Source organism: Pempheris klunzingeri, chromosome 8 (genome assembly GCF_042242105.1).
Source record: "Pempheris klunzingeri isolate RE-2024b chromosome 8, fPemKlu1.hap1, whole genome shotgun sequence".
In the NCBI taxonomy this organism is placed as follows: Eukaryota; Metazoa; Chordata; class Actinopteri; order Acropomatiformes; family Pempheridae; genus Pempheris; species Pempheris klunzingeri.
The window spans coordinates 5056398-5081439 of record NC_092019.1 but is presented as its reverse complement, the minus strand read 5'-3'; the positions used below and the strand labels follow the sequence as shown (position 1 = coordinate 5081439).

The 25042-nt window shown below is 42.2% G+C and overlaps 3 protein-coding genes across 7 annotated transcripts in view; all 3 read right to left on the bottom strand.

Annotated features, from left to right (window-relative positions):
- Positions 1 to 1270: 1270 nt before the first annotated feature.
- Positions 1271 to 12212, bottom strand: LOC139205667 (lysosomal-associated transmembrane protein 4B-like). The gene is made up of 8 exons (XM_070835952.1): positions 12045 to 12212; positions 11176 to 11287; positions 8982 to 9055; positions 8159 to 8281; positions 7862 to 7960; positions 5370 to 5469; positions 3667 to 3686; positions 1271 to 1351 (listed from the first exon to the last, which is right to left on the bottom strand). The coding sequence occupies exons 1-8, from the start codon at positions 12147 to 12149 to the stop codon at positions 1271 to 1273; spliced, it is 714 nt and encodes a 237-aa protein (XP_070692053.1). The 5' UTR covers positions 12150 to 12212.
- A 1085-nt stretch (positions 12213 to 13297) lies between these two features.
- On the bottom strand, positions 13298 to 22267 carry mtdhb (metadherin b). Of its 2 annotated transcripts, none has more exons than XM_070835873.1 (13): positions 21646 to 22267; positions 21285 to 21400; positions 20558 to 20639; positions 20073 to 20246; positions 19664 to 19714; positions 19354 to 19494; positions 18506 to 18583; positions 17680 to 17754; positions 17448 to 17590; positions 16874 to 16990; positions 16485 to 16592; positions 15340 to 15466; positions 13298 to 14302 (listed from the first exon to the last, which is right to left on the bottom strand). In XM_070835873.1, the coding sequence occupies exons 1-13, from the start codon at positions 21977 to 21979 to the stop codon at positions 14238 to 14240; spliced, it is 1611 nt and encodes a 536-aa protein (XP_070691974.1). In that variant the 5' UTR covers positions 21980 to 22267; the 3' UTR covers positions 13298 to 14237. The 2 variants fall into 2 exon arrangements, with proteins under 2 accessions (XP_070691974.1, XP_070691975.1); XM_070835874.1 differs by having other exon boundaries at positions 17686 to 17754.
- Positions 22268 to 23136: 869 nt separating this feature from the next.
- The window catches only part of ubr5 (ubiquitin protein ligase E3 component n-recognin 5), a 33132-nt gene continuing 31226 nt past the window's right edge, over positions 23137 to 25042 (bottom strand). For all 4 annotated transcript variants that reach the window (XM_070834631.1, XM_070834632.1, XM_070834633.1 and 1 more), the window contains exons 56-58: positions 24846 to 24990; positions 24613 to 24698; positions 23137 to 23888 (exon numbers count right to left, since the gene is read on the bottom strand). In XM_070834631.1, the coding sequence (XP_070690732.1) occupies positions 23676 to 23888; positions 24613 to 24698; positions 24846 to 24990 (444 nt within the window). In that variant the 3' untranslated portion in view covers positions 23137 to 23675. The remainder of the gene's footprint in view (positions 23889 to 24612; positions 24699 to 24845; positions 24991 to 25042) is intronic.

Here is a 25042-nt window from a genome sequence, read left to right as displayed (position 1 = left end):
ATCCTTTGTCAATAACTTTTAAGTTCATGCACAGGTTCGTACTTCACATTGAAAATAAAACACAAACACCTGTCAGTGAAATTAGATTTTAATAGACAAATAAATGTCACATCTTTATTTTTCATACAGCAGCAGCCCTCCGGTTTGATTTTTGTGTCCTTGCAGAACATTTTGTGTCCAGGGAGCAGCTTGCCAATAACTGCATCTGGTGGAACAGACTTGTGTGTTTACACAGACCAGAAGCTCCCATTGGCTTAATTGAAAAAACACAAGTGGGGTCCATATTTATTGAGCTCCTGAATGTAGACAGGCCCGATCTAGAGTCACTGCACCAGGTTCCCTCGAGCACCTCATTCACAGTAACTTCAAAGAGCAAACTGATTCCAGATCAGTGCTACTTCGGTGCTGTCACAATAGATAAATAGCAGCCAAAGACATTTCTCATCAATCAGTAGAAACACACAATTACACTTAAAAGTTATGAATGTAAAACCAAAACAGCTCAACACTCCAGATTTTCATAACACGGGACAACTCTGTCTGCATCGGAATAAAACAGTGAAAGAAGACGATATGTTCGATATACACTAGGTTGCTCTTTGATCATGTCGGAATACAGGCAGATGCATTTCTTTGGGAAAAACTCCAGTCAAGGTGACACTTCACACTTGGATCTATAAAGGGCACCCCTTCAGCGAGAAAGTTATGAATAAAGGCAATCCAACCCTGATCACGAGCAGAGACAATACAAACAGGAAACACGCAACGACTGTGGGACGACATTACTGTGGGCGATAAGATCATCAGCTTTGCATTTGTGCATAAGTTAAATATGTCTGTCAAAAGTGGGACACACAAAATACTATTACAGGTACATACAGAGCACAAATAGAATGAATAAAAATATATAGAATCTATCCTGTATCAAACCCTCCTTATTACACCCAGGTTCAAATGCATAAAAATGCTCATCATCTCTTATACTAACAGAGACAGAATGGACACATGGAAGAGTTACGGTATCAATATGAGTTCCTGAATAAATAAGAGGAAGGAACGAGAGGTCGTGGTGTTGGTAGAGGTGTGTGCATGAGTACGTGTGTGTGAAATGCTTTCGTACATGTCAGTGCATGCATGGCTGTGCTGCAATGTCTGTGTAGCAACAATATATGCATGAATATACTGTAAACTGGAGAGGCAGTGTGGTGCATAAATGTTTGCTGGGGTTTTATTAACAGCAGGGTCTAGTCAGCAGGATTCTGGGAATATTTCATGCTGTAGCGGTGGTGTAAGGTGGCGGGGCCTGCTTGGGAGGGACGCTGACGCTGTCGTCATACGGAGGCAGCAGCACCTGGAGATGACGAGGGAAGAGGAGGAAAAACAGGTAAGATTCAAAATCACTAGTGTTGAGCTAGTGCAAGAAAGTGCAAAATGATGATAAGTCTGTTAATGTCTGAGCCTGTTTCAGTGAACGTTGCATAATATTAGACATTTATAAGTCCAAACAGAGGAAATTAAACTGTAAAAACAGTCTGCAGAGGCTGTAGCCAAGCAGTGAACAACTGGATTCAAAACAAAAAGGAAATGTAGTACATAGTGTATGAGTAATGAGGGCAATGAAAGATTTAGGACACTCTGCCATGTGGACAAACAAAAGGAGGTGTCGGCATCCAGATTTAGTTTTAAATCACAGATGGTCTAACTAGAGAGGGCAGATTTGTTCATTTATCTTCTATCACTCATCCTTCACTCTGAAAGTAAAAGTAGGCTAAGTGGTGACTGCTGCTCCTTTTGGCTGCTAGCTGTCCATCTGCATGTTTTTGAACTCTCTCTGATGTTTCCCTCCAGGTTTACGCCCCCCAAAGCAGAAATGAGTCTGTGGAAAATTCAGTCATTCAGCAGTTTGTACATCTCACCACTTTTCTCAGCCTTGCTGTGATATACAGCCGTTTGAAATATTGTAATAACAACACATCATTGTTCTTCCTTCACTTCTAAAGCTGATGCTGGGAAAGCAGGGCAGGCCTGTCATGACTGGATTTCACCACAGTTTGAGTAATAAGAGAGATATTCTGTATGTAAAGAGTTTTGAAGGAGGTGTTATCGCCTTTTTTAAAACCTATAGTAGCAACCTAGCATCATTTCCACAGGCAATGGGCATATCGTTAGCTGGCTAACTGTACTATAGGTATTATCAATCATCTCTCACCCTCAAATTTTACTTGTAAGATTAAAACTAATGTTTATGCTGTTTGAAAAACATTAAAGTTTTGCTTGTCCAAGTATAATTTAGTGTTCTAAACATCCTAACTGTCTAAGGGTTACGTTGCATTTCAATTACATTTTTATCTATAATCCCCTGTAGTAAGGCTAACTAGCTCTAACTTGCATTCCTAAACAATGCTGCACCTTTACATCAATGCCATCTTTAGATCATTAACTGGTGACGACATGTAGCTTTAGCCTCAGTATTTCAGCACAAGCTCTTTTAGCTCTTAAATCTGCTGGTGACATTGTCTGTGTCACAGTGTCATTTCATTCACAGACGACCGTTTGTCACCATAAACTGCTCCTGTGTGCTTGGCCAGAACAGAAACATTCACATGACTGTTTAATCTGAAGACAGAAAGCCATCACCCATATCAACCCCATTAAGGGAAATCAGGCTCATTTTGTTCGATGAGGCATTTGAAAGGTTACTTAATGTTGCTCATTTATTACCAAATAAAGCACCTGGCTGTGTGGGTGTGAGGGACTCTTCTGTGTGTCCGGGAGTTCAGCCCATATGGAACACGTTAGCCGACCTTTGACGTTTCCACTGTATAACTGATGTGGAGCCATGCAAGCTGCTAACCAAAGGCCACAAACCTGCCTGTGGTCTGTGGGGGGGCTCTAATTGAATATCTCTGGCTCTGATCGAAAAAGCATTGCTGCAGAGGTGAGGCTGATGTTAGGAAGTAAAGGGGCAGGCTGCTGTTTTTCTGGCACTTTTCACTAATGATGTCACCGAGCTGGACAGGCGCCTCCTGCTTCTCTCTTTACAGCTCAGGTGTTTTACCCATCAGGGTCCTGTGGATGTTTCCTTTCTTTAAAACCCACCATCGCATAAAGCCAAACGGTGTGTAAAACTGCCGAATGTAGCAGACTGTTTTAAATCGTGAGGAATGTTACACTCAGAGGAGTTTTAATCTGCAGACTGAGGAGCACAAGTTTCTCAAAATACGTGTGAAACCAAACATACTGCAAGGTCAGAGATGGAGTCAGCTATTGACAGCTCTTTATGGGTTCATACTGAACACATACATTTTCTCACGGCTCAACTGTTTTGCTTTTTGTGATGGCCAAAACAGAACACTAGTGTTTCTACAGGCCCCTTTTTTCTCCTCCGTTCTGTTAAAGTATCAGCAGGTTTAATAAGTGTGTGGGTAGCATTGTTGCAGTGGTCCAGGACCAGGGCAACAAGACACCGACAGGAGACCCTGAAACACACCGGCAGAGCGCACTTACTGTACTACTACTGTGCCTCAGCTGCTGTCATGATGGCTTTGCCAGCATGGAGCCTCATCTCTCCGTCCAAGTCTGTTCCTTCATCTCTGCTAGCGTGTGTGAAACTACCTACTGCGACAGCCCAAATTTATACTTCCTTCCTCCCTTTAACATGACGGCTTTACAGTTGCCAGACGGGCCTGAGCAGAGGAAACCTACACCGACGATGAAAATGTGACTTGTGGTCTGGATTGAATGAGGCAAATCATTTTTCCACAGGAGATGTTTTGTTGCCTTTGGATGTAGAAGAAAGCAGCAAAGCAAGATCAGAAATTATTTATGTTGCATCTTTGGATGACAATACAGACATAAAGGATCGTTTGATGGAACATAAATTAGGTAACATATTGCACACATGCACAGTGATGATCTTTTTCTCGCTCATGGACTCCACTTCACTTCTACGTTTCATTAATATCTGCTGACATGTAAATCAATTTTGGATTTATAGTCATACGGTTTAATGTGTTTTCCCTTTTCCCCCCCCGTTTCTCTAACAATTAACGCTGAGAAAAGCAGGCCTGAGGAATGTCTGTGGTGTGAGTGTTGAGGTGAGAGCGCTCAGGCGCTTGTGGAGCTTTGAAACAGCTTGGAAAATGTGATTAACAATAACACAGGTGGTCCGACAGGAAGAAAAAACGTGTTCCTACTGGTTTTGTAGTGCAACTTTCCAGAAAACTGAACAGCTGAACAGAGTATAAACTCAGTCCAGCGTCGATGTTCTGCTCTATCCTCTGTTAAACAGTCTGTTAGTCTATTATTTAACAAATCCCATGAAAAGAGCAACACGACAACATTTGATACTACTAACAAGTGATGCCTGTGTGATCGAGGCCTGATACACCTTATTGTTCAGTTGCCTAGAGCTCCACTGTCTGAAACTTTAAATCTCCAGGGAGCCACACTGCTGCGCTCTCTGTCCCACATACACTGTTCTGCTGCCGTACCCACATTAAATGTGTCAGAACGTTGAAAATAGTCCCAGATGAGCACAGTCGTTACTCACCGCTGTGAAAAACACTGAGCCTTTTGAATCTATATATAATCTATAGATTTGAATCTGTATGTTTTTGTATGTTCTGTAGTATCATCTTTAGCATTCAGAGACAAACTAACACACTTTTTCACGGTGCTACACCCCCCCATAGGTGAATCCCAGATCTGCAGACTCTAGAATAGTGAAAACAGTGACAAGATATGAAACAAAAATCAGATAAGGGAGTCCAGGAGCATTCTCCCCTGCAAATGAAGCCTTTTGAAGCATTCAGAGCACAACTGATCACAACGAGAAAACATCTTGCAAAAGCGTTTCATTGTTTTCCCCCTGGGAACCAATGAAGCCGTATTGATATGATGTCATTGTAAGTTATTTATTAGACCTGTTGGCCGCTTGCATTGCCTGTAAATGTCCCCGTCATGGGACTAATAAAGGGATATCTTATCTTAAAGGAATATCTTACATTTTTGGATGTCACTTAATCTACAAATTACTTTAAGTTATTGTTCATTGTTTTTGAATGTCTCTCACCAAAACCTTTTGTTCCATTTGCATTCCCTTCATCTTGTTTTCTACTGTGTTGACAGGAAGTTAGGCTCAGACTTGTAACCTTTTGCAGTTGAGTTAGTTTTATGACTTCTTTTTTCACTTAAGGGAGGTTTGTTTGTTATTTTGGCCAGATGTTGTCGTATTCCTCGTCTAACTTCATGTTACTCTCCTCTCCTCTTAACAGGAATGACAAAAATACAGGATCCCACACGGAGCCTTACCTTTTAAACCTGATGTTTATGGGTGTTATGGTAGAATACAGATCATCGGAGGTGACTTACCGTGGTGTCATTGGTCGTGACATACAGCAGGATTTCAGAAGCACCCCGGCCGCTCACATATCTGTAGCAGTTCCACACACATGCTATCAGGTAGGCCTGATATCAGGGAGAGAGAGAACAAAAACACAGATTAGCCAAGATCATCTATTATTAAGCAAAAGCAGAAACACGACTTGGGCTTGATTTCAAGTTTGCAGGATAATAGTTTCAAGAAAACCTAAATATACATAGATCATCTCATCCCCACAGAAGCTGTAAGTACAACGTGTCTGTCACGTATTTCCTGCACAAAGATCGCATAGTGATAACATATCCATTAAGAGATTTCACAAACCTAAAACCTGGATCCCATTAATACACTGTGTGAGTTTACCTGGAACTAGGAACTCATACCGCTACAGGTGATCAAGGATTTTTGTTTCTTTCCAGTATTCCTGACCTGCCTGTAAATGTCTGCACCCTGCAGTGATGACTTATGCTTATGTCTTGTCTGATAAATGGATAAAATCATTACATCAAGTGTTAAATAATACACACAACTGACCATTCAGTCACTTGTTGAATTCAGACTCTGTTTGCAGACTCTATCTGATGGTTGTACATCACTTTAAAGCAGCGAAAACTAGTTTCTGTTGTTCTCTGTCATCCAGGAATCATCTGGCTCTCAGCAGGCTACTGGCACTCCCCGGCCAAACACAACACCATCTGCTGCAGCCATCCGCTAGCACAAACCAAAGCCAGCCTGAGCTCTCTAACCTCTATAATAACCCAATTAAGAAGCCAGTGTAATGCTCTGACAACTACTGAGGGTTATTTTAACAGCGCTCACAGGAGGGGATCTGCAGAGATCCATTTGCAGCAACGGAGATCACTCAATTTATTCTGCCAGTCCACTGCAAATGATGCTGGCAGTGTGATAATGATGTGGATTGTGCAAAACAAATTATTCCATCAGTCAGAAATAACTTCACACAACTGCTGATCCAATTACAGATTCTGAGGGTGCTACATGGGGATACCTCATCTCTGACAGACCGAGCCACGGCATTACCCACTGCTACTAAACCTATCAGCTTGTCTTATAATTTCATAAATAATATTTGGTTATTACAGAAAAACAGCACTTAAACACAGTGGTGCTTTGAGCTAAATGCTAACAGCATCAACATTTGCTAATTAACGCTTAACATAATAGTAGAGCTGAGTCTGACTGACAAACTAATGACATTCCCCTTCAGGTTCGTAAGTGTTTGGTCATTATTGGACAAATTTAAATTTTGACCTGATGATGAAATTTATCTTCTGGGTATCAAGAATGTCCATTTAGCAGACGTGAAGATATTTCACTCGTTAAGTAAAAACTTTAACTTGTTACACAAACAAAGTCATTAGGATTCATCTTCTGGGCACCATGAATGTCTGCACCAAATGCCAGGGCAGTCCAGGTGGATTATCATCCCTAGAGTTGTGCCACATGGCTAAAAAAAATACAAGTGATTGACAAGTAATTTGTCTCTATGATTTTAAGTCTCTACATCCATGTGGGAACAACATTAACGCCAACAACATTATTTCATCAGCCAGACATTTTGACCTGTTACAGAGGGAAAAGCACAGGTGCAAATAAGAAATCGAATCACGTCTGAATTCGATTTAGCTTTAGCTTTCGGTCTCAGGGTCCTAGTATTCTAACTTTACTTCTTAACTTTACCTGTGGTGGGTAGTCACTTGTTAAATGTACTCTATTACATGTACTTTTGACACTCAAGTGTATTTACAATAAAATACATGTGACATTCTACTCAGTGACATTTGGCTTCTTATACTGATACATTTAAGGCATAAGGTGTGTGTAAATACTTTTTCTTTTTTTGTTTTGAGAGATTAAAAAGTGTTAACAGCATGTACTTTGTCATATGTCTGACTGTACAGCACTTTAATGACAATTAACGTGCACTCCACATTTGTCACATTTGTCGCCCACCTGTAGAGCACCTGTTGATGTTATTGGCCAACACTGATGTAATAAATTGCATCTAATGGAGTTACTCACAAGTAACTTTCTTACAAGACACCTTTTCACTCTTACTCTTACTTCTATTTGAGCCAATAAAACGTTATTTGAGTACTTGAATATTTTTTCTTTACTCTACCCACCATTGCTTGTAACTTGTCTGTCATGCAAAAGGCCTATTGGAGACCATCTGCTGTGACTCTGTGAAAAACCTCCTGTGATAATTTAACAGGACATCCCACGAGGCCCTCATTTTTTTCATACTTGGGGTGTACACTACTATCTAATCTATTTCCACCCCACTTAAGTCATCATAAAGCCACATCTGGACAGAATTGCAGATTGCATAATACATCTTTTCTGTTTCTGTAAAACGTGTTGTGCTGCAAATAAAAGCCGGCTGCTAAAGAATTATAGGAGAATTATAAGTCCTGCTAAACGTACGGAGAAAGTATGTAAATGAAGGTGCGTTACCTTGAAGCCGAGAATACAGCCGATGAACAGCAGCACAATGAGGACCAAGCACACATTACTGAGAGCAGCGATCTCCTCTTTGTAGGGGAAGTTATCAGGCTGCACGGGAGCCAGAAAAACATAAACAGAGAGTTCAGCTGAAGATAAAGGGGCACCAGTCGATCAATACTGACATGTGAAATGATCAATGACAAGTCAAATGCTTCAAAAAGCCTTTGAGAATGAAGAATAAAAGATATCCTGCTGTTAGATGTCAGTGAATTCACATTTAAGAGGAAAACATTCAGACTTTCTTACCAGTTGCTGCAGGTAATCCTGTATCGTGTTGGGGTAAACCACAATGCTGACAGCGACCAGAGTGTTGAGAGCAAAGTCAAATATTTGGTAGCAGAAAAACGGGATGATCCAGGCGGCACGCAGCTGAAACAGAGATATACATTTTAGTTTTATTTTAGGGGTGGGCTGATATATTTATCTGAGAGCAGAGAATCAAGCTGAGCTCTTGAACCAACACTGTGGACAGAAATGTGAGCTGGAACTGGGTCGCAGGGAGATTACAGAGTGTTCAAGATAATAAAACAGGAGGGCTGGTTATTTGGATTTGTCATATTTTCAGAGACAACAAAAATAGATCTGGTGTGAGAGAGTACGGCAGTAGACCGGCAACATTAAGGCTTTTTATTAAAACAGTTTGAAAAGCATTTATGCTACAGAAATAAACGAGATCTGACCGACACAATAAGTGTTTCAAGGCACCTAAGCCAATACTGTTCAGACTCTCAAAGCCTTTACTGTCACATCTTAATTGTTACTATAAAGCAAATGCCTTTATATCAATCAATGTATATTGTCGCTTTGCTTATTTTACCAGCTGTTCATATTTACTTTGATTGTTTTGATCGTGATTATTATCACGACAGGAGACAAACAAATACGACAAATGGTTTACATGGGTGTAGATGAAACACCAGATTATGTTGAAACATCTAGCAGTAGATTCAGATTCAGATTCCTCACCTTGAAAAACACAACTGTTGAATGAAGCATTTTCCAAACTTTCAGGACTTTGTATGAAACCTGCTAACAGCAAAAGACCAAATCTGAGGAATCATTAGTTTACCTTGTACGCCCCATATGTTGCCATCCCACATATAAGTATCATCAGCAGAGAGATCGCTGAGGCGATGCACATGTCTGAAGCAGAGAGAGAGAGAGAGAGAGAGAGGTGTAGTTAAACATCAGTGTACAGTCACTTTACGGTCGAGACACAATCAATTCCAAATACAATATTTACAACATCATGTCGGCTGAAAACTAATTCTGTACGGAAGATAAATGATGAGCTGCATCTGTCAACCAAAGGAGGAATTAACCTCCACTTTGTCATCTGCCGCATGCCAGCCTGACCTCATATCAACTCACCATAACAGGACTAATCACTCTGTTGCATAAGGACCACGTCAGGCAAAGCCACAATAACACCGGGAAAAATAGTCAATTCAATGGAAGAATATTTCTCTGCACTGTGACCCACTGAAATGCTGTGTGAAGCTATAATAAACTGATAAATGAACATTTTGCAGCTCTGAGTCACAGGATGAGTGACATAAAAGGACTTGTGAGAGGCAACATGCTGCTTCCTCAGAGTCGAATTTAGCTGAATGTCAAAAAAGGGCAGAAACAGATTTTTGGAGAATCAAATGCCAAATGAAACGGAACGAGCAAAAACACCACCCATAGAGGAACCAGGCCTTAAAAGTCACATAAAAGCTGATAGTTTCAAACCTGCAATGAGTTTTTTGGTTCAATGTGGTCAATTTATTAGCAAAAAGTTGCCTAATATTACTACATATATATATTATACATGCAGCAGAGCTACATTAGCTTTCATTTGGAGTCATGTGTTGGACCACTTGAGTGAATAAAAGTCCAATATTCACTTTCCACTGACTTCTTGCAGAAACATTTTACTCTTTAGCTGCTAAAAGCTCCACTATATTGTCCAGATAGTTGCTGCCATTGTCTGTCTGTCTGTCTGTCTGGCTTATTTGGCTGAAAACACATCTATAATGTCTTTAGATGATTACAATTATAAATAAATTATACATTTAAATATAAATTATAAGCGACATGGACATTGTATTGTTTATATATTGACTCTATCTCTCTATCTATCTTGATGCAGGGGTGGCAGCAGCTGGTGCGGCCTGCAGTGGTGGATCATGGGACACCCTAATCCTGTGGAACTGGGACAATACAGTCCGTCCCAATCAGAGGCTACCAGCATGGTGTGCTGCGGCCCACACCTTTAGTCAGACTGTTCCAGCAGACACCTGCTCTGTTAAGAAGGCTTTTCAAATGCTCCGCACAGATGGACATTAGACATCAGGCCGGCGTGTCTGTGGCTTTGGGTGTTTGATTTAAAGAGAAGTGCTGACCGTTGTCTAGACAAACGTGTGCGGTCCCTCTGGTAACACAATAAATCATTCTATTAGTCAGCTGGCAACCCTACTGAGCCCATTAACCCACAAGCAGACATTAAGTCATCCGTCACAGTCACTACAGGTAAGAGCGTCGTGTTCATGCACTGGTCAGGTTTGAGATTTTGGGCTGTTTTGTTTCCCTCTTTCAGTCTAGTGGAAATAAAACATCAAAAATATACATTTAGATGTTATTTTATTACTTTGTCTACTTGCATCCATAGATTTTTCTTTAAAGACGCCAAGACAAAAATCTCCACCTCAGTAACACTCACACACACAAAACCTCCTACTTTTATTCTTATCTTTACGATGAAGGTTTTCACAGAGGGGTTTGTTCATTTATCATTCATAGCCTGATTTATACAACTTTTTATTCCTCAAAACATGGCGACATTTTCTTTTTATGTTGGCAGTATCTTCTGATTTATGGAGTTTCAGTCAATTCAGTGCAAAAACCCTCTGCTCTAATATGTCAACAACATTAAATATAAACTTTGAACCTCGGTTTAATCCAGTGTTCAGATATCCCGTCTGGAAATGCATGCAAATTAGTGCATAATAAACGCCATATTGCAATCTTGCATAATTTAAATATGAAATTTTAGAAAACTTGCAATGCAAAAATATGTTGTTTTGATGTAACTGAGGAAGTTACATGGTGACATGTAACATTTTTACCCTTTTCACCAACGGACCAATGGACACAAGCTGCTGTACACCTGAATAAATATAATCATGAGCAACAAAAGCAAGAACTCTTTTCTATTGCTGATATCATGATGCCGCTCGGGGGACATGTACTGTAAAGTGCCGGCCCTCTGGGCTACTTACTGGCGTCATCCATGACATCCAGGTCGTTGGCCAACTCAGCGCTGGTCAGGTGGTACTGCTCAGGATCACTGAGCGCTGTGAGCAGGATGAGTAACACCACGGCATTGATGAGCTTAGGGGGAAGAGGACATATGGGCAGATAAGGAAAACAATATGGACAGACAAGTGGAGGCCAGCATGTGCAGAAGACAGTGAAGATTTATCAGTGCTCATGAGCTGTATGGTAACAAGAGGAAGCCCAGACGTACTCTTTACATATCAAACCTGGAAATACATGCCCACAGTGAAGGCTGTAAGTCCAGGCACATACACAGGCCTTTGTTTTGGTCTGCCCGGCGCACCTCATTATGCAGATGACTCATACATCCCCATTGATCAGGTGAATGTAATGGAAAATTCTCCGCAGTCAATAGGCAGCCAGACACAAAAACCTGCTACCTGAAGAGGACAAGTGCTAATTTATTCATGGGGAGCGGAGAGAGGATTTTTCCACGTGTGGTGTTTGGTTTGGTTAACCTCCTCCTGCACACTGACTTCAACTAACAGAGTGATGCATTCAGGGTAACATATATCAAAGTGTGTGTGTTTCTATGTTGTGGAATGCTTCCTTTAGTTATCTTCATCTGAATTCTTGAATATAAAATAAATGATTTTACACACAGACCCTCTTTAAATGCCTACACTCATCACTTATAACAACAAAATTATATTTTCTTAAGTTTGCTGAGATGTGTTTCTACATAAGAGAGGAATTAAATCCTTTCCTAATAATAAAGGCTGTGATCATCATCATCATCATCATCATCAGAGCCTGCAGGCAGCCTGATGCCGTGTTTCTCCGTGGGTGCAGTGAGTGCAGCGGTGCTCACCATGTACCAGACCCCCAGGATGATGGTTCCTGTGCGGACATGGCAGCACAGGCAGCAGCTCGTGGAGTACCAGCGGTCCCACGGGGACATCATCATCATCATCATCGCCACCACTTCGTCCGCTTCACCGCAACTGCGCGCGCATTTAGACGCGATGTCGCTGTTTGTGGAAAGAAAGACAGACCCCCGAGCAGTCCTCTCTCACGTCCGCAGGGCGTCGGTCCTCGCTGGGGAATGAGGAGCTGCGTCCGACACACCGCCTCTGACCTGTCCGGTGCTTATCAGCGTGAGCGGCTTACCGGAGCGGAGCGGCGTGCGTCAAGCCAGCGTCAAGGAACACATGACTTCCGGTTTCAAAATAAAACCCCGATAATAGATTCGTGTTGGTGTGAAGTATTATGTATTTTCAACATAAATGTGTGTCCACTATTGTAGAATACACACAGTATCTACACCTGTGCTTTGTGCCAGTACGGTTACAACTCATATCTGCTTTGATTGAGTACCGATATCTTATTTTATTATATTGGCTCATCGTTTGAATCCTCTGCTCTGGCAGGAGCGCGACACTACGCTCTTATTTTGAAGACTAAATCCTCCCTGCTTCCGGTCTTATTCTAGTCAACTGTTAACTTGAGGCAGCTGGATAAGGGCATTAACTAGTCCTGTTGACGATCAACACCAGAGCGTGTGACTCTGATGGGATCAAATCAGATGATGTAACCATTTCCAGAAAGTTCCACCACAGTTTAATACTTTTAATCTAGAAATTACAGGTGGTGTCTTTGAACAGCGTCACAGCACCGAGCTCCCTCTAAAAAAAAAAACAGTGAACTACTTCTTTAAATGCTGAGCTTTCAAATGTTGTATTCTACTTGAATTGATTAACAGTTTATATTATCATTTAGTGGGTTTTATCTTCCATTTTAGTCTCATTTCACTTTTCTATCTTGTTTTTTGGTTGCATTCTCAGAGGAAGCACTCTGCATGTCATCTGCACCTTGTGCTGCATTTCTTGTATGAAAGATGCCATCAAATAGTTTCTTCTTACTTTGAATTCCTCGCTGCATTGCTTTTTCCCCTTATAGACTCAAAGTTGGCCACCCACAGATCATTTTCACATTATTCTGTTGTGTTGTAGGCTGTGTATCTAATATTAGTACTTCCTAAAGGTGTCACCACCCTGCTCATACTCATCCTGTTTCTTTAATACTTACATAGGATCTAAAACATGATTATAAAAGTAGCCAAAATATAGAAAAACTGGCCTTTATTTAGTCTTTTTACATATGGCTTTAGCTTTTCTTTTATTACAAACAGGTTTTACAAAAAGTTTCTGAAGACTTTCGAATCAACCACAGGAAAATCATGACGATGTTTCTGCAACGGTACATCTACGATCCCACACGGATCCGGCCAACAAAGCAGTCACAGATAGTAAAAACAGCAAGGAAGCAGTCGTCTCGACACAGCGCAGTACAACATCAGACGAGGGACGAACCAGATGGACTGAGTCAGCTGAAATGTCACAGTCACAGATAAGAATGAAAAGATACGGAGCCGACACGATTCCCTTTTCTGCACCCACCGATGCTCGTGTTAAGTCACAAACGTTTCCACCCGACTGAGTCAAAACCGTTGACGTGAAACAAACATTTGATCTCTCTGCTCTTGAGCCCACTGTGCCGTCGTGGCTCACAGACGTAAGAGCAAAATTAAAGACTGCAAAAGCAAGAAGGCCAGTTGGACACAGTGGCCCAGTCAGTGTTGCGTGTCCCGATGAACGTCGACCGTTTTCATTCCCCACACAGTAAACTCCAGCCGTCAGCCACCACAACATCAAATTTCTAAACATGATCAGTATTTTTCTACATGTCTAAATTACTACAATACAGCTCTTTCAATCAATCGGTTATTTGATTCAGTGGAATTAGAAGACAGAATCAAGAGTATCAAATCATCCTTAAAAATCATTAACACCGCATTACATTAGATTGCACTGCATCTAGGTTCAGTTTTCAGTGATCCACCGGCCGACACTCGCCGAGTATAAAAGTCGTTTCAATTTCCAGACAGGTGTTACGGTTTAAGTCCATCATGAAGACCTTAGTTCAAAGTTCTTGTCACAAAAGGTGTTGCATAAACAGGATATGAAGTCTTTTGCATACAGAGGTCTACAGAGTGGACTCAGTCTCATGTCTCTCTCCTCGCCTTCTTCTTCTTTGTCGGCTTGGGCGCTTGGCTCTCCTCAGGTTTTTCTGTGGAGACACAAAAAACAAAAGGGAGGGAGATTAGTGACACAACTCCAAACGTGACTCGCATGATTTTCTTTTTCCCATAAATGTTGATCAGGCTGTTTTGAGTCGGGAGGCTCTGGATCACTGCTGAGAACAGATTTATCGACTTCTGCTCCAACCGTCGATCAAACATAACGGCTCACAGAGCGACGCTCAGAATCCGGCCGTGCTGAAAGTTTAAAATCTGCCCGTGGCTCGGTTTCAATAAGAAACACTTCACTGACTTCAATTCTTCAGGTTCAGATCTCATTTTTTTAGGCAAGAGAAGCAGCGAGTTACAGCAAAGTAAATGAACACCATTTATTTTTAAATGATCAGTTTGTCTACATCTATCTGCAAGTTGAATTTAAGACTCTCTCAGACTTATATGTACAGCAAAATTACAATAACTGGTTCAGTTGAAGAACATTTGTCTGACTGAAAAAGGAGAGATCCACGTTTTCCAAAACAATAAAAACAGTAATGAGGAGAGTCTGATATTTTTTAGGATACTATAACTAAAATCAAACCCATATAAACGCAGCTGTCCCCAGTCAATCCAATAATTTACCTGATTACTAAACACATCTCATCTTGGCTTTTTATTTGAGCTTTGTATATTATATCCTGTTTTACTGGGAAACTATTATTTATCTAATATTGTAGAAAGAGAAAGAAAGAAAGCGACTACAAAGCCAAAGTGGACCACTGACTCAGATGCAGTAATTATAAATAACGGCTGGCTCCTAACATCTGTTATCATTATTATTAAAAGTTAAACACTTTCAACTTGGACAGGAGTTTAAATCTAGAGAAGGAAGGTGCCATCATTGGGACCTCTACCTAAATGTGAGTTAAGCTGTTAAGTAGTAGATTTCTCTCTGTCCGTCTGGCCGACAGGAATGAGGAGAAGAGAAGAAGAGCACTGTGGTCGTGCTCCGATCACCAACAAGTCAGAGTGACTCCTGCCCCCCCCAGGAGACTGCAGGTATTACACCCAGAGTGGCTGATGAGCTTACTTTGTTGTGTTGGAGCAGAAAGGTTGTTCTGCTTGGCAGTGGACTCTCCATCGGTTGGCTTCTGTGGCACTTGTGTGACAGGGGGTTTCTGGGATATGTTGTCCTTCACTGGTTGTTCCACTCTCACCTGTAAGAAAATGGGCCCCATGGTTAGAACAGATCACCTGGAAGCACTTAAAAATCCAGTCATCAAACACAGCACATGATATATTTATCTTCACATGATTAATCTTCTTCTGCAGAACTAAAAATACCACCTCAGGACAGGGAGCCTTCTTTAACCAGGCTCATAATTAATAAATAAATATGGGTACGATGTTTACTATACAGACTGTGAAGCCCCTTGAGGCAAATATTAGATCTGTGATGTAGTGATATACAAATGAAGCTGATTTGACTTTGCTAGTCTTGTTCTTGTTCTGCTGTTTGTCTTTTAGTGTGGAAATTCACTGAGACAAACAAAAACAAGAGTTAAATTAAATTCCTTGTATTTGTTCACATGCTTAGCCGACAATACTAATTCTGAAAGAACAAAGTTGTAGCCATAACAGTAGACAAAGCTTCAAATATGGATGTTGCTGCAAAGAGGCTACAAAAACACTGATGCTTCACACACACACACACACACACCTCTTCAACTCAGCAGTACAGAATAAATACGGTGACAATGTCCCCTTCTGTACCTGTGTTGAATAACGGCCAGAAAGTGTTTTTGCAGAACTTTATGATAAAAATCAATCTTTATCTATATAGCTCCAATTCATAACAAGTGTTATCTCAAGATACTTTCCATAAAGAGCAGGTCAAGACCAAACTCTTCAATTAAGAGACATCAGGTATTGATGTCAAACTGAAGCTGACCTTTGACCTTTTGAATATTAAAAGGTAATTTCATATTATTGGATATTATTGTCATAATTAACATGAATTCTTGAGTTATGGCCAAAAGCATGTAGAGTGAGGTCATGAGGTGAAGATGTGCCAAATTTGAAGAAATTCTCTCCAGGTGTTCATGAGAGAATGGGACGTGCATACAGACAAACAAAAGGACAACCGAGACATAAAGCCTCCGGTCAACGCCGTCATCACCGTGGAAACATAAAAACGCCTTTTAGTTGATCTGCTCTTGCGTCGGCACCGCTCACCTCGACAGCAGCTGCTTTGACAGGCTGGACGGCGGCAGTGTTCTCCTGAACAGGTGGCTGCTTCTTCACGGAGGCAGCAGGTGCCGCCTCCTTCTCTGGCTCCTCACCCTTCACAGGACACAAGGACGCAGGCACAGTTTACTCCTAACAGCACTGAATCCAAAGTAAACTTTGGAAATGTCAAAAATGGAAATATGGCCTAGCTGATCACATGGGGCAAGATATCATTATTGATTCCTTAAGTTTAGATGCATCCTCCTATATGTGTATCAAAGTGCGCTGCCACAAAACCTCATCAAGTGTGTGATTTGTCACACTACAGTCAGGCTTTCTTGACTTTTAGGTTTCAAAACTTGCAAAACAGTTGCTGAAGTCACATCTGTTTCTACCTGGCCAGCTGCTCCTCCGTCCTCAGCAGCCTTCTTCTTCTTCTTTTTCTTCTTTTTAGTTTTAGCTGCTCCATCAGCAGCACTCTCTCCCTTGTCCTTCTCATCCTCATCATCGTCCTAATGAACACACACGAGTCAGCTCAGTTCAGCTGTGCAGAGCATTTACTGATAAAGTAACATTGTGCAGCCATGTGGTGGTGATATCAAAGTCTTTCCTTAATAATTGTACATTTTAATGCTACAGTAGGTCAAATGTCTGCCATGAAAAGGGTCTTAACATAATCTGCACACATCCACACAGCCTTGAGAAGTGGTCTAATCCACCACCATCAGCTTACTGTGGGTGGGAATACTCTTCTGTGCAGAACAAAAAGGCAGCAAGAGGCTGTGTGTGTACTAGTCTACTGTGCTGGTTCACTACTGTGAACAGCATGGCCACAGTCGGGGGGAGGAACCGGGACAGCTGCCCTGGGCCCTACACCCAGAGGAGCCACCGGTTACTGGGTTGTTATTTTTAAAACTTCCAGGTAACTCCCATAATGCTTAGTTCTGTCCAAAGCCTGGGCGTACTCACAGCCGCTGCAATCAGCAGGTTAACCTTGGCCGGTTCGGGGAGGGGCTGCTCCTGAGCGGGAGGGGGCACGGGAGTGGGCTCCTCATAGTTGCCCCAGACTTCTGCGGGAGCGTTCCAGTCAGAGCTGGGGTCTGACCCACCATCTGAGAAACACAAAGACCGTCAGGAAAAAACGCTCCAAACGTGAAGCAGTATCATCTATAGTGTTACAAAGTTAAATAATATATATCACCCTTACTGAGTCCAGACCACTCATCGTCCACTCTGGGCTGACTGCGCCACCGCAGGTCCTTCACAGGCTGGGGCTCTACAAAGAAACAAGATCAATGACGCAACCTGCTCCCTTCATAAAGGATACTTTGGAAAATTATGCCATCTAGAGCCCCTTTTTCTCACATGCCTTCTATCCCTGAAATGTTCAGGCACACTTCCTGCCAGTGCGGCTGTTGTGAATGAAGGCAGTAACACTGAAGGGACAAGCATATTAAGGGTTACCTCTGATGAAAGATTCGCATGGAGCAAGTGAACCAATTACAAAACTCCACTGATGACGTATTTTATTTTTTGGCTTCGCTTTCACGGGTGATAACTGACAATTAATTAAAACCAGCACAGCCCTTTTACAAGAATACGGGCAGGGCTGAGCGGCTGTACATAGCAAGTGTGTGCTTGAGTGAGGGAGAGTAAGTGATGACACAGTGATGGTGAATGGATCGGTGCTGTAGGAAACAGTGCAGCAGAGAAATTAGCAGTAAATGTACGGAGAAAGTTAGAGCTGTCAATCTATAAAGACTGCAGCATTTCAGGACTGAGGAGGTGTTCTTGTGTGCCGTTTCCCGACTGAAAGGGCTGCTTAGCACCATCATGGCACATGTGGAAAGGCACAAGACAGAACTTTTTATTAATTTAGTTATTATTTAATTTAGCTGTAGGTCTGAACAGTCAAAATCATCAAATTATCCCAGTAATTTACCAGGAACTGTGTGTGAAAGAGGCTTAGGGGGTGGGAGCCAGGTTAAACCTCCACTTGTCACATCATCACTTTATTGTACACTTACCAGCAGCACTCAGTCCAGGTAAAGACACCAGATTCTGCTCCGTTGTGGGAATTCCCCTCTCAATCACAGTCCACGACTCTGAAACACAAATATTTCACACATGCTATTATGTCACTGTTCAATGAACCTACCAATCAGTGGACAAGCGAGTTGATGGATAACTGTTCTATAACTGTTTTTGATAAAGCATTTCTGTGGCTCCATATTTAAGAGGACAATTACATCTTTGACATCAGCATCAACATCCATCCAGCAGCTCCGACGCTGCAGCTGATCGAGTTTAAGTGGTTCATGAAATGCCATAAAGCTTTGAAGAATTATACTGTGTTCACATGAGTGACAAGGTCACACAAGTCATTTTCAACGGACGCCAGTTACACGAAGCTCCACAGTGCTTCACATTCAAGTTGAGGTGGCCTCAACTTTTTCCATCAGTGCTCCAAAGACATAATGATGAAGCAACAATCACCTGTTTTTTGACCCTGACAAAACAATTCCTGTTCCAGTCTCCAAAAAAAAAAAAAAAAAGGAAGGAAACCTGATCTTGCAGTTAGCCAGTTCCCTGTGCCACCTTTTCATTTAACGCTTGACTCACTAAAAATAAAAAGAAGTAGCTTGGCAGAAGGTGGCAGCTATTGTTGGAGTACCAGGTATGAAACATACATTTTAGAACAATGGCTTGCTGTAGTAGTGTAATATGGTTCACAAGAGCATAACAACATAGCGTCAGTGAGCGTTTAAGCACCTGACCCCGCAGCTTTGTCACTCATCATGTGAGCACAGCATGATTAACACATGTGGGGTTCAACAACCGAGCAGTTAAGTAGTAGAGATGAAACAGGTTTTACCATCAATCTCCGATGTCCACAGTGACGCTGGTTCTCTGCTGGTCGTCCAGGGGTCCGCCTTTGGAGCGACGGTGTGAGCAGGAACCTTTACAGCCACGTCAGTCACAACAGCAGCAACCGGTGCCACCTCGTGGCTGTCCACTAAGACCAAGAGAGAAACACTTCAAAATCAGCCACAATAAACACAAGGAGGTTGTCAACACAGCTAACGTAAGAGTTCCCAGTGAAGCATGGAAACTTCTGGTTGATTAAAGATTAGGCACAGGCGAGACATCAGTTCTTGGGTGAAGCATTTCCTGATGAAAATTACCTTGAGGTACAACAGCCTCAACCTTCTCTGCCTTCACTTTTGTGGATTCTCCTGAAAAGAAAGAATTACAGAGGTCAACATACGTCAAGTGCATTATCCATGAGAGCCTATTAGTGAAGGCAGCGCACGCACACACACACACCAGTGACAACACTTCAGGGAAAACTCACTTGAGGCTCCCCTAAATTCCCTTAAAGCCTCTATTTATAGTCTGTCCTGCCAACAAGAGACCAACCAACCACAACAACACCCTACTCAAAACAACAGACAGAAATCTCTCTCTAGGTGACATATTAGGCTGTTTATCCAAGGTCACACTGTTACAGTCCGTCCATCTTCTCAAAACAAGAAAATCACAGCCTAAATTAAAATATACATGGTTTTAGGAGATACATATTTTAAGAGTTACCTTTTTTCTTCTTCTGCGTGGCAGGTGTAGGCGCTGCAGGGGCCTTGGGCTGCTCTGAGGGAGTGCTCACGGGCGTGTCCCCTCCTGAAGGACTGGCTGAGCCATCACTGGAACTCTTGTCCTTCTTGCGTTGCTCACGCTTCTCCTTGTTGCTGACCTTGGTCTCCCATGTGCCTGAAAAGTAGCATTGAGTGCAGTGTGGAATTAGTTGCAAAATACTGCAATGGATTACTGGTATGGATTAAGCAGGATAAAGGAATAGATGTAGAAACTGTTCAACTGCACGGTAAATGTATTTTGCTGAAAAAAAAGTTCCAGTTTTGTTTTAGGTATGTTGGCAGCACAGAAGTTGGTATTTTCCTGTGTGGTGCTATGAAAAATGGTGGCTTAATGAATAAAAATAACAAAAGACAGCCTCCTCCAAACTAACCATACATCACTTTGACCAAAGAACCTTGATTATGGCATCATTCATCATGTTTTACCTTCTTCTGGCTCTTTGCCATCTGCTGTCACGGTCTTAGTGTCCTTTACAGCCTGTTTGGCTTTCTTCTTGGACTTCTTTACCTAGAAGAAGATAAATGATGGACATAAAGCGGAATAACAAGCCAGTGTATCTGATCATGCAGGGCATATGATTTCCCCTCCAAGAACAGCAACCAGGAAAGCGACCCCCCCGCCGACTGAACCGTCAGTCACTCAAATCAGCATGCTCAAGCCATGTCTATTTATAAGTGAAACTACATCCACTGTCAAGCTCTCCCTAAATCTGCTGCATGTCCTCTTTGTAAGCACTATTTCCATCTCTCACTGTATGCACAACTACATCCTCTGACTCCAGCACCTTTAGGACCACGGTTTGTGTTATTTTGCAGTATCCAGAGGGTGGCATTAAATGAAAGACTGCACCTTGTCCTGTCCTAAGCCAGGAGCCATCTTCCACGATTTTGCTGCATCTGCAAGTTAAAAACTGTAACCCAACACTGGCAGCTGGTGGGGTTACCTCATTGCAGGGTGACAGCGAGAAAACGTGGTGTTCTCTAAAGTGGTTTCATTGAAGAGGACCCAAGAAATAATGATGTGACTTACAGGTGCAGACATTTACACAAACATAATCTGGGCACATCAATCACAGTGGACGAGTTAAGAAGCTCAGGTCCCACCACCCTGTTGTGGGGTGTCTACTGACATGACTTTGGTACAGATAATTACCTCTGCAACCTTTTCAGCCTTGACTTCTGGTGGGGGCGGCTGGTGATGTGGCACTATCTCTTCCGACACTATGGCTTCTTCCTGTGGTTCAGCAACAGCTCTCCCATTTGGCTGGGCTTTCTAAAGAGAGCACATGTGAGGAAAAAATGTTGAGGACCATGAGAAATTTCAGCTTTAATCCCTTCAAGCAGGCAATATGTAACACCGCCCAAGGCTAGCAGAGCCAGGGCAGACACTAGCCTGGAGCTAGCTGGGGTTTTAGGCATGACATGAGATTCAACTGTCACCGTTAGCTTGACAGCTAGCCTTGCTAACGGTCCGGCTAGCTAGCTAGAAAAGGCTCTAGACCGGCTTCATTTACGTGCCTTTTCCGCCTTCTTCTTCTTTTTCTTCGGTTCCTCGGATTTGACAGGTTTACCGACACCTGTCTTTACTTCAATGCCGTCGTCCGCATGGCTCACAGCGGGTCGTTTCTTCAGGACAGCCCAGCAGGCTGAGGCCCACAGGGCGAACATCAGCAGCAGCGCGGCGCACGCCGCTAAGAGGATCACCCATGGCGGAATAAGCTCAGGCTTCAGCCCCAAATCCACGCCGAGCTCGGAGCGCAGCAGCCCCAGGCCTTTGGACAATAGTTCATTCAGACGATTTGTCAGCAGCTTGGCCTGCTGAGAGGCCGCGTCCTGCCACTGCTCCATTTGTATTGTTTCTCAACCGACAGACCGATTAATCACGCTTTGCTTGCCGCTATCAACCTAGCCGCGCTAGCTTGCAGTGCTAGCTAAAAATAACGGAACGACTTCGACATGATGGAAGACAATAAATCCACCCCCTCCTCCGACAGTAACATCGGCCTGGCCTGACAGAGAGCCAGCTAGCTAAAATCTGCAAAGGCTGCGATGACAGACTGGGTTAGCTAACTAGCCATCAAGCTAGCTGATATCACCATTAGCTGATCGCCGCAACGCGTCCAGTGTGACCGCCAGTCAGGCAGGTTCACCTCATATGGCTCCGTTCAGACTGGAGGAGCAGCGCTGCCTTCAGGGCCACTTGTAAACTGCAGCTTCCACTAAGGGTATCGCAATCGCGTACTGACGCAGTCTGTGATTAACGTCCAAAAAGTCAATTTAAACAATTAATTTCGTAGCTAATATTATTTTGAAGACATGTTTACTATGAGTTTTAAGTAGCAGGCTGATAAGGAAGATTATGCTAATGACACATCTTTGATTTATATTATTTGCTAAAATTTGTTGCGGCATGTCTGCTATCACTTGTTGAGTAGGTACCTTAATAGCAGGTAATCGCCCTTATATATTATTAATAGCGCATATATCCAGATTTTGCTTAGTCTCTCAGCCTAATTAACAGGACGCAACAAATTCATTTTTTCACAAACTCATTTGAAGGCATCACAACCGGGCAGTGACAGCTCCAACCAAGTGGGCGGGGCTAAGATCTCCTCCACGCTGATTGGCCAAAAACCTCAGTTCGAAAAGAGTCCCAGTCCCTAAAAGTCCTATTTTAAAACCACTAATTATATAAATATATTTACTGTATTTGTTCCAGTCCCAAATCCATTCCCAAACGGTATAGCATTGAGTCTGTAAGTCCACTTTTCCAGCCGTTCAAATATTATTTTTCTTTTACATTTCCTCAATGTATCAAAAATACACAAAACCTTCCTTGCTAAACTAATCTTGGGCAAAACAGCATGTTTACATAGTTTTTAAAATACTATTGATAATAATAACCATTATCCAGCAGCAATATGAAGGGCTGGGTTAGAGTCAAGATTCAATAACCCCATTAGGTGTGTGGCAGGTCCAAACTGGAAAAAAACAATAGAGACAACTTATTTGCATCCAAGTTTATTTTGAAATTCCCTACTCCCCCTGTACAAGAAAAAGAGGACTTTCCACAAAGGCAGCAGTGAACTGTCAGTGATAGTACTTTTCTAGGGAAGGAAAAAACTTATAATCACAGTGTGTCTTCTTTTCTTTTAAATACTTCTACTGCTGTCATCTTTGGCTGGGTTTCGGCAGACAGCCTTCTGTCAAACCACATTCCTGGGAAGCAAAGGTTTAAGCCAATAGAGCAGGGCTGTGGGCTTTACATTTTACAGTGCCAATGCAGGAATGTTCTGGACTGTATACCTCTTCTTCGTCAACACAAAAGAAAAAAAAACAATAAAAATTGAAATAAAAATAACAAGCTGTTTGTGTTCACAACACAAACAAATATTACCGCCTGGGGAGATAGCGACAGTATGTCGAATTTCATAAAATTGTATAGACAAAAAATAAATCTACAAAATGGAGCTAGGTAAATATTACACAACAGTAAACATGTTTTTCTTTTTTTCCTTTTTTTAAACTCTTTTCTGTCGAACCTCTACACAAAACCAAAATTCTTGGTCTTAATGGCTAGCAGGAGTTTCTGTTTGAGTATCTGTTTTGAAGAGTAGAGTGGCACGTAGAGACGTGAGATGCAGGTATTGGCTGTGGGGAGGTGCTGGTCGTCTGGAGGCCGGATGGTGATGGAGGGCATCGGCTGGAAGCCTTCCTCGCTGGCTGGTAGAGAGGGACTGGAGGTCCAGAAGTACACCTGAGGACGAGGAAATCATTAGTCGCACTTGCCATTTTAATTTAATGACCACAACATTTTTGGTTTGTTTTGTCATGCACAAGTTTTGTGTTGTTGGGTGAGGAGTTAAAAAGTGGACTTCGACAGAGAGAGGCTTTGAATAAATGATATTATTGAACACGTTCGTGTTCTCTGGTGCCGATCAGAGAGAAATGAAACTGATGAAACTTCACAGACCAACACTTAACTGCTTCTCATTTATTAATTTGACCATCTTGAATGCACAGTTACAACAAGAGCACCCATTTCAGACTGTAGTGGGAGGTCTTATGTAAGGCAGTGGTGCAATAACATACTGCCAGCATTAACGTAGCCCCATGTAACACCATAAAAGCCACCAAACCAGACTAAAGTGGTCTGAAGTGACTGACTGACTAAGCACAACCTGTGACAAACAAATCCCTGTGATAAGCTTTGAGCTTCCACAAGGAGAATTAGAAGTAAAAGACACGCAATTAAGTAAAAAAACATTTACATTTTCCATAAGAAGAGTTTGGAAGTGTGTTTTGGACTAAAGGACTGAAACGTCTTGCTCGGATTGTTCCTCAGCATTAGGGCCATAAGAGAAGACGCTCTGAGCGTCATTTAATGTACCAACAATTACTGACAATGTTAAGAACTGAACTAACGTCAGTCTCTTTCATTCGAAGGTTAATGATAATAATGGTGATGAGAACAGACTTACCAGATCTTGCCTCTCAGTCATGCTCATTTTCTCCACTATGGACCAAAACCAGCGTTTAAACTGCAGCAGCTTGTCTGCATTTTCCCCTGTTGGATAAAGTAAAAGTCTTTTCTCACTATGTTGCAGCGAAAACGTACAACAGTCAAACTTTTATTTCAGAGTTAATGCCGGAAACGGAGATGAGACAGGAAAATGGACAGAAACGCAGAGAAGATCAAGACAGAGGAGCTTACCAGACTCATCATTGAAGGAGGTGAAGCTAATGAGCATCTGGACGTTGACTTCTCCACAGCCGTTGACCAGCAGCCTGAAGTCCTCGGCCGTCAGGTCCTCCAGGGCGTTCTTAGGAAGCACATCCAGCAAACCCTTCCTCATTGCCTACCAAGGACATGGACACGTGTCACAACAGATTTTAATACACATTTTGGTG

Coding starts and splice junctions, on each gene's coding strand:
- LOC139205667 (XM_070835952.1), bottom strand. CDS start 12,149: ATGATGATGATGATGATGTCCCCGTGGGACCGCTGGTACTCCACGAGC. Junction 9,056..11,175: donor GGATGTCATGGATGACGCCA/GTAAGTAGCCCA, acceptor TCTCTGCTTCAG/ACATGTGCATCGCCTCAGCG. Junction 1,352..3,666: donor GCCCGTCTGGCAACTGTAAA/GCCGTCATGTTA, acceptor CGTCATCTCCAG/GTGCTGCTGCCTCCGTATGA.
- mtdhb (XM_070835873.1), bottom strand. CDS start 21,979: ATGGAGCAGTGGCAGGACGCGGCCTCTCAGCAGGCCAAGCTGCTGACA. Junction 20,247..20,557: donor TGGCAAAGAGCCAGAAGAAG/GTAAAACATGAT, acceptor GCTACTTTTCAG/GCACATGGGAGACCAAGGTC. Junction 17,591..17,679: donor GTGGTCTGGACTCAGTAAGG/GTGATATATATT, acceptor TGTGTTTCTCAG/ATGGTGGGTCAGACCCCAGC.